The sequence below is a fragment of the Erythranthe guttata genome, chromosome 4 (assembly GCF_056151865.1).
Source record: "Erythranthe guttata isolate IM_541 chromosome 4, IM_541, whole genome shotgun sequence".
Taxonomy (NCBI): Eukaryota; Viridiplantae; Streptophyta; class Magnoliopsida; order Lamiales; family Phrymaceae; genus Erythranthe; species Erythranthe guttata.
In genome coordinates this window covers 17,785,919-17,798,355 of record NC_142536.1, presented here as the reverse complement: position 1 = coordinate 17,798,355, position 12,437 = coordinate 17,785,919, and the positions used below count along the sequence as shown (strand labels likewise).

Here is a 12,437-nt window from a genome sequence, read left to right as displayed (position 1 = left end):
ATGGTCAAATTACAAAATTCCCCATCTTGTTTGGGTAATTACAACCACCTCTTAACTATAAAATTTAGTGAAATCTTCTAGATTATATGGAATATTATCACTATTATTCTTCGAACTCCATATTTTGAAGTAAGATGATCATAATATGTGTTTTTTGGCTTGTATATATCAGATTGTGATGCATTAGAAATTGTGTTTTTACACAAAAACGAGTACAAACTAGAGCACATTCCACGAAATTCAGATGATTATGTTGAATTTGACATCATAAAGGTGGATGTGTAAGAAAAAAATCATAGTTGAGGGGTAGATGTAATTATCCAAACAAGAGGGGTTTTTTCGTAAATTAACTATACATCAGGGGGTTGGTTGTAATTTACCCATTTTTATATTAATTATTATTAAAATAAATATATATTTTTTATTTAATATATGGACAAATTACGGCCATATCCTTGAGATATGACCAAATTACGAAAAAGAAGCCCTCTTGTCTGGGTAATTATAGTCATTCCCTCATTTTAAATATTTTTAAATAAAATTTATGTAATTCGTTTATTTACCGAACCAAATAGTATATTCAATTCGTTAAACTATGAAATGTTGGAATACCAAAATTTCAGTTTAATTTTCCCGATTTAACATTTCTAAGTTTGCTTCTGAAGAAGTATTTACGTAAGATAATACATAGTTGAGGGGTGACTGTAACTACCCAAATTTGGGTAGCCGTAATTTGCTTTTAATATAAACTAGTAATTGTACCCGTGCGATGCACGGGACAACAAATTGCATTGTTTTGATATTGTAAGAATATAAACAAACGTTTGATGTATCGTATGATCAAAATTCTATTATACTGGAACATTATTAAATATACTACACACAAAAAAAAAGGACATAACTTTACTGTTGAATAATTTTCTAAATGAATTGAATCAGCTAATACCAGTAGATTGAAAATTTAAACCAGGAAAAAAATCATCAATTATGTCTTTCATGTTGAGCTTAAAAGTAATTAGATTTAATAAACTAAGTTAACATAATCAAAACTAAACTATCGACAACATACCATCGTAAAAGGCCATCTATACATCTTGCATCGGAACTAAGCCCTTCTCCACTGCCTCATTTTAAGGCTGTTTTGCCACTGGAATTAACAATTGGAAAATTAAGAAACAAAAATAAATACAAACAATAAATTAAATATCGCATACAAACAATAAGTCTTGAAGGTCGACTTCTAATAGCTTGTGGCTACGCCCATTTTTGGTTAATTTTCTCAAATCATCCCTTTTAATAACATGTCCAATAACATATAAAATGAAATAATTGTTATACATAAAATTTGAAAACTTTGGTATAAATTAATGAAATACATAATTTAACAAAATGAAATTACCTATAAGCCATGATGGAAAAAGATGTAAACTAATTGCCACCCAGTCAATAGGATAAAGAAGAAGATAAGAAACAAAATCTAAACTCGGGTTACCAAAAGAAGAAGCCTTAGGTAGGGAAGAAATAAAATTCAAATGTTGCAGACATTCTGTAAAACGATGTCACAAAATCCGCTAGGGATGAAAATCAGATTTATTTACCCTTTTCTGTAAAAATCGAAAATCAATTATTATAAATAATATCTAGGAGAATTTGATGAAAATTGATAATAATATTTAGGAGATAAAAATTTGATAAAAAAATCAAAAAATAATATTTAGGAGATAAAAATCTAATAAAAATCGAAAATAAAATTTAAAATAATAGTTAGTAGATAAAAATTTGATAAAAAATCGAAAATAATATTTCAAATAATGTTAATGAGATAAAAGTTGATAAAATATGAAAATAATAATTAGAATAATATTTAGGAGATAAAATATGATTAAAATCATTCCGTAATAACTCCAATTCCACATTCATACCACTCCTCGGTATTATGTTGAACCATATAGGTTTCCTTGATTGCTTCAAGCGTATATTGACCAAACTGATGAATTGTATTATAAAGATGTTTAGGTATGTTTCTACATAAATAATCTTTAGCGCATATAAGATCCTTTCCAATTAATAGTTTGATTAAGTTAGGTGTCTCAGAAAAAAGTTGAAAATTATAGTTAGGAGATATAAATTTGATAAAATTAAAAAAAAATATGATTTATAATAATATTTAGGACATAAAAATTTGATAAAAATAAAAAATAATATTTAGGAGACAAAAATCTGATAAAAATAAAAAATAATATTTAAAATAATATTTAGGGGATACAAATATGATAAAATTCGAAAATAATATTAAGGAGATAAAAATTTGATAAAAATTGAAAAAAATTTACAAATATGACATTAGGGTTTCTTAGGGTTGCCCTAGCGTTTCTTTCTTTTATGTATAAGATATCTAAGAGATAAAAAAAATTGATGAAAATCGATAATAATATTTAAAATAATATTTAGGAGATAAAAATTTGATAAAAAATCAAAAAATAATATTTAGGAGATAAAAATCTGATAAAAATTCGAAAATAATATTTAAAATAATATTAAGAGATAAAAATTTGATAAAAATTGAAAAAAAATTACAAATGTGACATTAGGGTTTCTTAGGGTTGCCCTAGCGTTTCTTTCTTTTCTTTTATATATAAGATATCTAGGAGATAAAAAAATTGATGAAAATCGATAATAAAATTTAAAATAATATTTAGGAGATAAAAATTTGATAAAAAATCAAAAAATAATATTTAGGAGATAAAAATCTGATAAAAATCGAAAATAAAATTTAAAATAATAATTAGGAAATAAAAATTTGATAAAAATCGAAAATAATATTTCAAATAATGTTAATGAGATAAAAGTTGATAAAATACGAAAATAATAATTAGAATAATATTTAGGAGATAAAATATGATTAAAATCAAAATTATTATTTAAAATAATATTTAGGAGATAAAAATTTGATAAAAATCGATAATAATATTTAGGAGACAATAATTTGATAAAAAACAAAATTAATATTTAGGAAATAAAAAACTAATAAAAACATGATAAAACTCGAAAAAAATATTTAAAATATTATTTAGGAGATATAAATTTGATAAAATTCGATAATAATATTTAGGAGATAAAAATCTGCTAAAAGTTGAAAATTATATTTAAAATTATAGTTAGGAGATATAAATTTGATAAAATTAAAAAAATATTATTTATAATAATATTTAGGAGATAAAAATTTGATAAAAATAAAAATAATATTTAGGAGACAAAAATCTGATAAAAATAAAAAATAATATTTAAAATAATATTTAGGGGGTAGAAATATGATAAAATTCGAAAATAATATTTAAAATAATATTAATGAGATAAAAATTTGATAAAAATTGAAAAAAATTACAAATATGACATTAGGGTTTCTTAGGGTTGCCCTAGCGTTTCTTTCTTTTATATATAAGATACATATGCTCCTATGCACATGTTGAGGCTATGTTATATTTTGATTTTTTACGATTTTGCCATTGTGATTTTCAATTTTAATTTTTAATTCTACCACATTCATTTATCATCTCCTGAACTAAATTCCCATTACAAAAAAAATCTACAATTTCACTCTTGCTTAAACTTATTACATATAGTGTTATTTAAATACGAAATATAATTTATGTTGTTAACTTTTAGAATTACTTAGGAAAAAAAAATTGTCTATATTCAAAATATTTTCATAGATTTATCGTGAAAAGAAAAAAAAAACAATTCGAATATATTCATTTACTGAAAATCCACTATAGATAGTAGACTTGGATCTCCTTGAATTAAATATGTAACATATATAGATTATCATTTTCTTGTACAATGTCTTTCACTTATACGTATACACATTTTCTTGCATGTATACGTAAATTATACATACATATATACATATAGATATATACCTATCTTCCAAATCATTACATTACATTGACTCTCTCTCTCTCTCTCTAGATCTCTCTCTCTCTTCTCTCTCTTTCGTCAATACAATTAGATGGCAAGTGCGGGAGTGTCGTTCCTGCTTGAAAAGGTGAACGGTCTACTGAAACACTACATCGATCTGATCGGCGACGCCGAAGACGAGCTTCTAGGGCTGAAGAGTGACCTCGATACGTTGAAGTCGTTCCTCATCGATGCGGCCGGTAAGCCGAACAAGGGGGAGCTCTTCAGACACACTGAGAGGAAGATGAGAGAGGTTATTTATCAAGTAGAGGACACACTCGACACGTGTTTGACCAAGGCCGCCGCAAAGGCCAAAAAGAACCCTATCCGCCGGTTTGCTCCGCCTAGCTACAGCATGGCGAAAGAGGTCAAGTCACTCAGAGAAAGTAAGGTCAAAGAAATTATCCAAATAGCCTACGGGCTCGGTATCGGCGGAGGATCTGGGTCAACCGGTGAAGATTCCTGGACAACTATGACAGAGGTAATACTATAGTAAATTAGATGCTACACATGGTTATTTAATTACACTGACTGAATTTGAAAATGAGCGTGTAATTATGTGTAGATCTACGGTTTAAATACAGCCGGTGTAAATTATAACCAGCTGCAACATCTAACTTCCCGTACAAGATATTCATTAATTTATTACCTACCGGATTATATTTTTTTGTTAATTATTCTAAACTACTCCCTATTTTTTATATAATAATTTACAGTCAAAATACTCTTTAGTTATTTGAAACAATATAATAAATCTTTTTTTGTGTAAATAATTTCATGTTCTAATAAACTATAAAACGTACAGAAAGTGATGACTCGTTCCAATCTACTTGTGTTTGTTGATGTTCGTTGACTTGATCTTCTCCAAATTTAATTTTGCATGCTTTTTTTTTTTAATAATATTAATGCAAGAGTTTTTTTTGTTTTTTTTTACAATCCAATTTTGTATGCTTAATGATTACTAAGCATCTGTATAAACTTCAATTTTGTGTGAAACAGAATCGCACAATCAGGCGAGATAAAGTAATAGGTCTAAAAGACGAGGAAGATAAGATAATCGGGTATCTCACGGATGAGAAAACCGAACTCGATGTTACCTCCATCATCGGCATGCCCGGCCTGGGTAAGACGACGCTGGCATGGAAGATTTTCGATAGCGATAAAATCAAACACGAATTCCGGATTCGAATATGGGTCAACATTTCTCAAAAGTTCAACAGGCGAGACTTCTTTCTCGACATCCTCAAAAAGTTCACTCGTTCCCGAAAATTGTCCGGCCTCAACGATCACGAGCTGGAGCAGCGGGTTCGCAAATGTCTCGCAAACGATAAGTTCTTGATTGTATTGGACGATGTCTGGAGCGTCGATCATTGGGACGCGATAAAGAATGTCTTCCCAATGGAAAACGGGGCGGGCAAAGTCATGATAACAAGTAGAGAAAAAGATGTCGGTACGAGAGCTAGCGTCAGAGGAGGGCATCCGCTGCGATTCCTTACGACGGACGAAAGCAGGCAACTCCTCCAACTAGAGGTGTTTAACGGTGTCGGTGGTTGTCCCGAGGACTTGGAAATCGTCGGGAAACGAATAGCACACGACTGTGACGGACTGCCGCTGACAATTGTTGTGATTGGAGGAATTCTTCAGTCCCAATATGCGAGTAGGCGTAGTACAGGCGTGGTGAGGAAAGAATGGATTAAGGTTTCGGAAAATGTCTCGAGTTACTTGGAAGGCGAGAAGGTGTCGAGTGTCGTAGCATTGAGTTACGAGCGGTTGCCCGATGGGCTAAAGGAGTGTTTTGTGTACATGGGGGTATTCCCGGAAGATCACGAGATATCGTCTTGGACACTAACACGCTTGTGGATTGCGGAAGGATTCGTCGAACGTCACCGGGAAGGACAAACCTTGGAGGAGAGTGCCGACGAGAAACTGAACGCTCTCGTCGACAGGAACTTGTTGATGATTGGCGAAACAAATCCCACAGGCCAAATCAAAACATGCCGTGTTCATGACTTGATACGTACATTCTGCACTACTAAAGCCCTCGAGCAGAGTCTTTTCCAAGAGGTTAAAAAATCGAGCAACGGGGTTTTCGAGCCACCCGTTACCGCGATGGAAGACTATCACCGCCTTTGTTTCCATTCCGACGATCTATCTGGATTCTTCTCTAAGAAACTTAAGGGCCCCAGAGTTCGTTCCTTTTTACGTTTCTCCAGCGAGCCAGTTAATCTGCAAAAAGAGCACGTTTCAACTATTTCCGATGCCTTCGGTTTGCTTAGGGTTTTGGATTCCGTCTCCATCAGGTTCCATCAGTTTCCGCCGAAGCTCGACAAACTGATTCATTTGAGGTACATCACCCTGTATGTTCGTGATCTTAAAGTCGTCCCGAAATCCCTCTCCCAGCTCTGGAATCTACAAAGTTTTGTATTGGACACAAATTCGACTAGCATTACCATGAAGGCCAATATATGGAGGTTGATTCATCTGAGGCATCTCAAGACTAAAGCCGCGATTAAGCTCAATAAAGATTGGGGAGACGTAGCCGGTGAAAATCTCCAGACGCTCGGTACATTGTCGCACCATTCTTGCACGGATAACGTATCCAGAAACACGTGCAAGATAAAGAAACTGGGGATTCGTGGGAATTTGCAGACTCTTTTCCGTACAGATTTCTTGGCAAAATTGGATCACCTGGAAAAGTTGAAGCTCGTGAACGTTACGTATATCGGATCATCATCGAACAGTATCGATGATGATGATGATGACGACGACGGCGACGATGATGATAAGCTGAGCAATAATATTCACCTTATTCCTCGATCGAGCTGTTTACCGGGAAAAATGAAGAGCCTGAGTTTAACAAAAACATTTTTGAGTTGGAGTGATGTGTCTACGATACTGTCGAAGATCGATACACTGGAGGTACTCAAGTTGAAAGAGAACGCATGCGCAGGAAAAACCTGGGAAGCCACCGCAGGTAATAAAGGCTTTTGTTCTCTCCATTTCTTGCTCATTGCAGACGTCGAACTAGTCGACTGGACCGCCTCGTCGGACCAGTTTCCTAGTCTTACGTGTCTCTCGATCAAGAACTGTAAGGAGCTTAGACAAATCCCACTGGAGCTGGCGGAGAAACTCGAGAACTTGGAAATAGACAACCTTTGCAGATCAGCTACCGATTCTGCCTTGAAAATCAAGAAACTGAAGGAGGAGGAGGAGCAGCAGAAGAGGAAGGTAGGACAACATGAACAGCAAGTCAGACGGCGGGCTGAATTCCATCTCTCGATAGGTCTTGTATGTGATGAGTACGGATCAGTGCCTGTAGATGAAGTTACCTCTCAATCGGGTGCGGGAAATTAGATGTTACACCTGGTGATTTACAGTGGATGAATTTGAATTGTAGTTACTCAATTAAATCTACGGTTCAAATCCACTCAGTGTAAATAACGGCCAGGTGTAGCATCTAATACGGCATCGGGTGCATAGTCCTACGTACCATTTAATTAAGAGTCGTCATTCAAAATAAAGTGTGTTGCGTTACAGTGAAAAACTGAGACAAGATTTATAAGCTTTTCTTTTCTTGAGATGGGTGATTTAATTTCATGTATGTAATATATATATTATATATATATATATATATATATATATATATATATATATATATATATATATATATATTAATAAAGAGTTCATTGTTTGATGAATGCAGGTGATTTTTTGCAGTAATTTTTTTTTCAATGTCGAAAATAGAGAAGAACTTGGCATTATGAAATGACGCATGAGTCCTTCTAACTCAAAAATAACACGAACCATTTAAAATTACGTGACAAATTTCTGCAGGTGTAGAATCTCATAAGCCGTCTAAATTTACCATTTGTTTCTTTAATTCTTCAGGTGTAGAATCTCATATAAGCTGTCTAAATTTACCATTTACCCTTGGTTTCTTTAAGATGCAGACAACCTCAATTGTACTCTTATATACCTAACTAATTATATGAGTTTTTTATTCATAAGAAATTGCATCATCTTGACAAAAAAAAATAAAAAAAAAAAAATCAATACATAGCTTAGTTAGGCTTTCAAATCAAGTGATCAAACACAATAGCGACATTTGCTCTGTTAAATAAGTAAATATCAAATCCTCAAATTTCAATAAATTATATATATACCTAACCTTTTTTTTTTGGAGTAAATATATACACCTAACTAATTGACCAATTTTAATTAATTTGGAGTCCAGCTATTTAATTAATTACTAGTTTTTACCGTGCTCATCGTTGACTTGAAGCTGCATTTACCAACTCCAATAATTCAATTGTAATTATTTTTCTAAAAATACTCTTTTTTATCCCTAAAGTTTACCTCGAATTCACATTTGGTCCTCTAGGTTTAAAAAAAACAGATTTAGTTCCTTATGTTTCAAAAATTTATCACTTTCGGCCAGTTCCTTTAGTTTCTAACGGAATCAAACATGTTTCCATCACTGTCTTAACTGACGAACTTACGGTAAATTCACGAAAATGAACAAAACTATTAAATTGTTGAAACATGGAACACGAGGGACTATATTTGTGAATATGGAGGATTATATGTGGAATTGGTGCAAAGTTGAGGGACGAAAACTGTAATTTCCCCATTTTTCTTTCTATGCTAATTGCCAACATCAAAAAATAACATTTTGCTGTCTGTTTTAGAATTTGACGAGTGATAATGGCTGCATATTCTGCTGTAGTTTCTCTCCTTCACATCTTACACCCCGATCAATTTCCTCTTATTTACGATCGAACCCCGGAGATCGAATCCCTCTATAGCAAGCTCGTCTCGTTGCAATCCCTCCTCGAAAAGATCGTTCCGACGAAAAGCATCCGAGATGAAGTAAATAATTTGGACGTTCAAATCAGAGAGGCCATTTACACTGCACAGGACAACATTGAATCCTTCATCTTCAGACAAGAACAAATCCATACAGCACTATTGCCGGAAATAATAATAATAGCAGCCGACGCCATCGATCCTCTGATCACGAAAGCAGAGGCAATCGCTAGCTCGATCAACGAAACATCATCGCCCGAAAACACTAGGGAGACAAGATCCACCAATATTTTTATCAAGAAGATTGTGGGGCAAGAGGAAGACTTGAAGAAGTTGAAAGATGAGATACTCAACGACACGTGCGAGCTCGCGGTTGTCCCGATCGTCGGTTTGCCCGGTATCGGAAAGACGACTCTCGCCCGGAGTATTTACAATCACCGCCACGTAAAGAAACACTTCAATATCCGGGCGTGGGTGACTGTGACACAAGACTATCAGTTGAAAGAAATCTACTCCGACCTCTTGTCCTCGATTGAAAGGAAAGGCGAGAAGTCGAGGAGAGATCGTGTGATGAACACGGAAGCGAGTGCTAGTAAGTTAGCCGACCGGCTGCATAAAGAACTCCTGGGGGGCAGGTACCTCGTTGTGGTTGACGATATATGGGATGAAGAATCGTGGGACGCGTTGAGACATTCGTTTCCGGATTCGGCCAACAACAGTCGAATCGTCGTCACCAGCAGACTTCGAGAGATTGCTCATTACGTAGTCACTAGTAGATTTGAGGAGGAGATTGATCCCCGCGACACGTTCGGTTACTTCATTCACACAATGAAGCCTCTAAACGACGAGAATAGCTGGACGCTGCTGAGGCAGACGGTTTTTCGGGACGACGACAGGAGGTCTTGCCCGCCTCACTTGTTGGATATCGGATTGAAGATCGCAAGAAACTGCCGCGGGCTTCCTCTGTCGCTTACCGTCGTCGGCGGCCTGCTTTTCGCACAAGGCGACGAGACGGGACGTTACTGGGAGAGCATCGAAGAAGACACGCATGCTGCTGCTGCCAGAGGCGACGAGTCGTACTTGGAGATTTTGTATTTGAGTTACAACCACTTGCCCGGCAGATTGAAAGCGTGTTTCCTTTACATGGGAGCTTTCCCCGAAGACAGTGAGATTGTCGTCTCCAAAATCGTCAGTTTGTGGGTTGCCGAAGGATTTCTCGAACTGGCACAACAGCAGAGTGTGGAGCAGGTTGCTGCAGAGTCTTTGGAACAACTTATCGATCGAAATCTCATTCATATTCGCGGGTTCACCTCAAACAGCCGAACTAAAGCTTGCGGCATGCACGATAGTTTAAGGGATTTGTCCGTGAAAGAGTGCGGCAAGGAGAAGTTCTTCCATTCGAGAAGGAAGTACGTTCAAGAACTTCCGGAAGATACCGACGCGCAGAGGCGTATATGTGTCCACAGAAATGTCCTCATGTGCATGGAAGAAGTTCACGATTCCGTTAAACGGATCAAGTTCGCGCGGACACTTCTTTACGCCGGGCCCCACCATCACCATCCGTTACCTTTCTGTTTGACTTTCGATCTCCTCCGGGTTTTGGATGCTTTCACGGTCTGTTTCATTGAGTTCTCAGATGAGATAGTTAAGCTCGTTCACTTGAGGTACCTCTCTCTCACCTACAATGGGAAACTTCCTTCAACATTATGCAATCTCCGAAAGCTCCAGATTCTGATGGTACGCCGACACCCCAAAATCATATACGTGGCTACATCGTTTCTGCCTGTCATATGGAACATGGCGCATTTAAGGCACCTCGTTTTTACGGAGAGCGATTTGCCAGGAATCATCCACCGCCGCCACGATGAGGGGGACTCCGTTCTATTTGCCAACCTCCAATCCCTTTCGAATGTGAGCGCCGGCTCCTGCACAAAGGAGGTACTTCAGAACATGCCCAACTTGAAGAAATTGGCCGTGTGGACTAAAACGCCACCGGGCCCTACTGATTCATGTCTGCATCTCGGCCAACTTCAAAATCTTCAGGCGTTCAAATTCACCGTCGTGCAACCGAGACCAAAACTCATGTCCAAGACTAAGATCATCGACCACTTCCCAAACACACTGGTGAAGTTGAGGTTGAGCGGTTGCGCACTTCCTTGGGAAGACATGACGGTTATCGGGCAGCTGCCTTGTCTTGAGGTGCTGAAGCTGCGCGACATGGCGTTCAAGGGCGACAGGTGGCACGTGGGGGCAGACGAATTTGGTATGCTTAAATTCTTGTTGCTTGAGTACATGGATTTGAAGGTGTGGGGATTAGCCGACGATGGTGGTGGCAACTTGTTAAGTGTATATTTTTACACTTTATCGTATCTTTTTATTTGAGCTTTTGGTGTGTTTTAACGATAATTGGTGCTTAAAAAGTTGATTTATTGTATTTTAGGTACAAATTGAAGAATTGGAAAAGTATGGGGTCAAAACTGCAATTTTGGAGAAAATATGGGCCAAAAGTGAAAAAAGCAGAATTCTGGAGAATAGACCGCGCGGCCGTGCGGATTTTAGGCATAAATCTCACACGGCCGTCCGGATGGGCGAGTTGGCGCAGTGAGGGAATCTTAATTGTACAAGGAAACTGCCTTCTTCCCCAAGTTTTTCACCCTATATAAGACCAAGCCAAGCACACAATTAGCAATCCATCTTTTTACGCAATTTCAAGGGCCACAAAGCAATAACGAAGACGAAGAATTCGAAGACTTCAAGCAAAGATTTATCGCCTATGATTTATTTTATTTGCGTTTTTGCTTTAATCATGAGTAGCTAAATTACTTGTTTCTAGGATTTTATTTGGAACCCTATGTGGGATTTATGAACCCAATTCTATGATTTTATGCAAGTTTTAATTCCGGATTATTTCTTCTACTTGTTTTATTAAGTTCATGAAACTGGCCACTTTATGTGCTTTTATGTTATTGTTAATCGCATGAATCGGAAGATCGGGTTAATAATTAGAACTGTGGTAGAAGAGCCTTTGTGGTATTAACATAGGAATATAGTTGATCTCTTAGGTAGCCATTATTGAGATTTGTGCTTAATGCTGTGTTCTAGAATTAATTGCATAGGAATATAGTAATTGAATCTAGAGTATTAGAATTGTAATACACGCGGAAGCGGGTTATGATTATTTTAGCATCTCAGGTTAATAATCCGGGTTAATTGCTTGCATAATTGAAGGAATTGGGGGAGTAATAATCACATAGGGGGAAGAATAAAATCCTAGGCTTGTCTACTTTGATTAATCCTCGTTTTAAATTGCTTTCTTGTTTTTGCTTGCTTTTCGATTGCTTTAGTTTAATTTAATTTATTAATCCTTATTCGACTGTGTAGGGTGGGCTTGATAATAATTGGTAGAATTTAGCGTCTAGGATTAGATAATTAAATATTCCCTGTGGGTTCGATATCCGAACTTAATTGTCCACTATATTACTTGTACGATACGTGCACTTGCGTGTAGGTTTTCGACCAACAAGTTTTTGGCGCCGTTGCCGGGGATTATTTTAATTATTTATTTTATTCTAGCTCTAGATTTGAACAATTTTCACGATTCACCCATTGAATTTTCGTTTTATTTTATTTTTGTTTTAGGTACGTTGTATGCGCAGGAGACTCGATCTTGCTAG

At 36.0% G+C, this 12,437-nt stretch overlaps 2 protein-coding genes across 2 annotated transcripts; both read left to right on the top strand.

Annotated features, from left to right (window-relative positions):
* The first annotated feature begins 3,912 nt into the window (after nucleotides 1-3,912).
* Nucleotides 3,913-7,535, top strand: LOC105950419 (putative disease resistance protein At1g58400). The gene is made up of 2 exons (XM_088817102.1): nucleotides 3,913-4,438; nucleotides 4,957-7,535. The coding sequence occupies exons 1-2, from the start codon at nucleotides 4,010-4,012 to the stop codon at nucleotides 7,309-7,311; spliced, it is 2,784 nt and encodes a 927-aa protein (XP_088673228.1). The 5' UTR covers nucleotides 3,913-4,009; the 3' UTR covers nucleotides 7,312-7,535.
* A 1,105-nt stretch (nucleotides 7,536-8,640) lies between these two features.
* LOC105950418 (putative late blight resistance protein homolog R1A-10) lies at nucleotides 8,641-11,668 on the top strand. The gene has a single exon (XM_012973766.2). The coding sequence runs from the start codon at nucleotides 8,662-8,664 to the stop codon at nucleotides 11,143-11,145; it is 2,484 nt and encodes an 827-aa protein (XP_012829220.2). The 5' UTR covers nucleotides 8,641-8,661; the 3' UTR covers nucleotides 11,146-11,668.
* The last annotated feature ends 769 nt before the right edge of the window (nucleotides 11,669-12,437 follow it).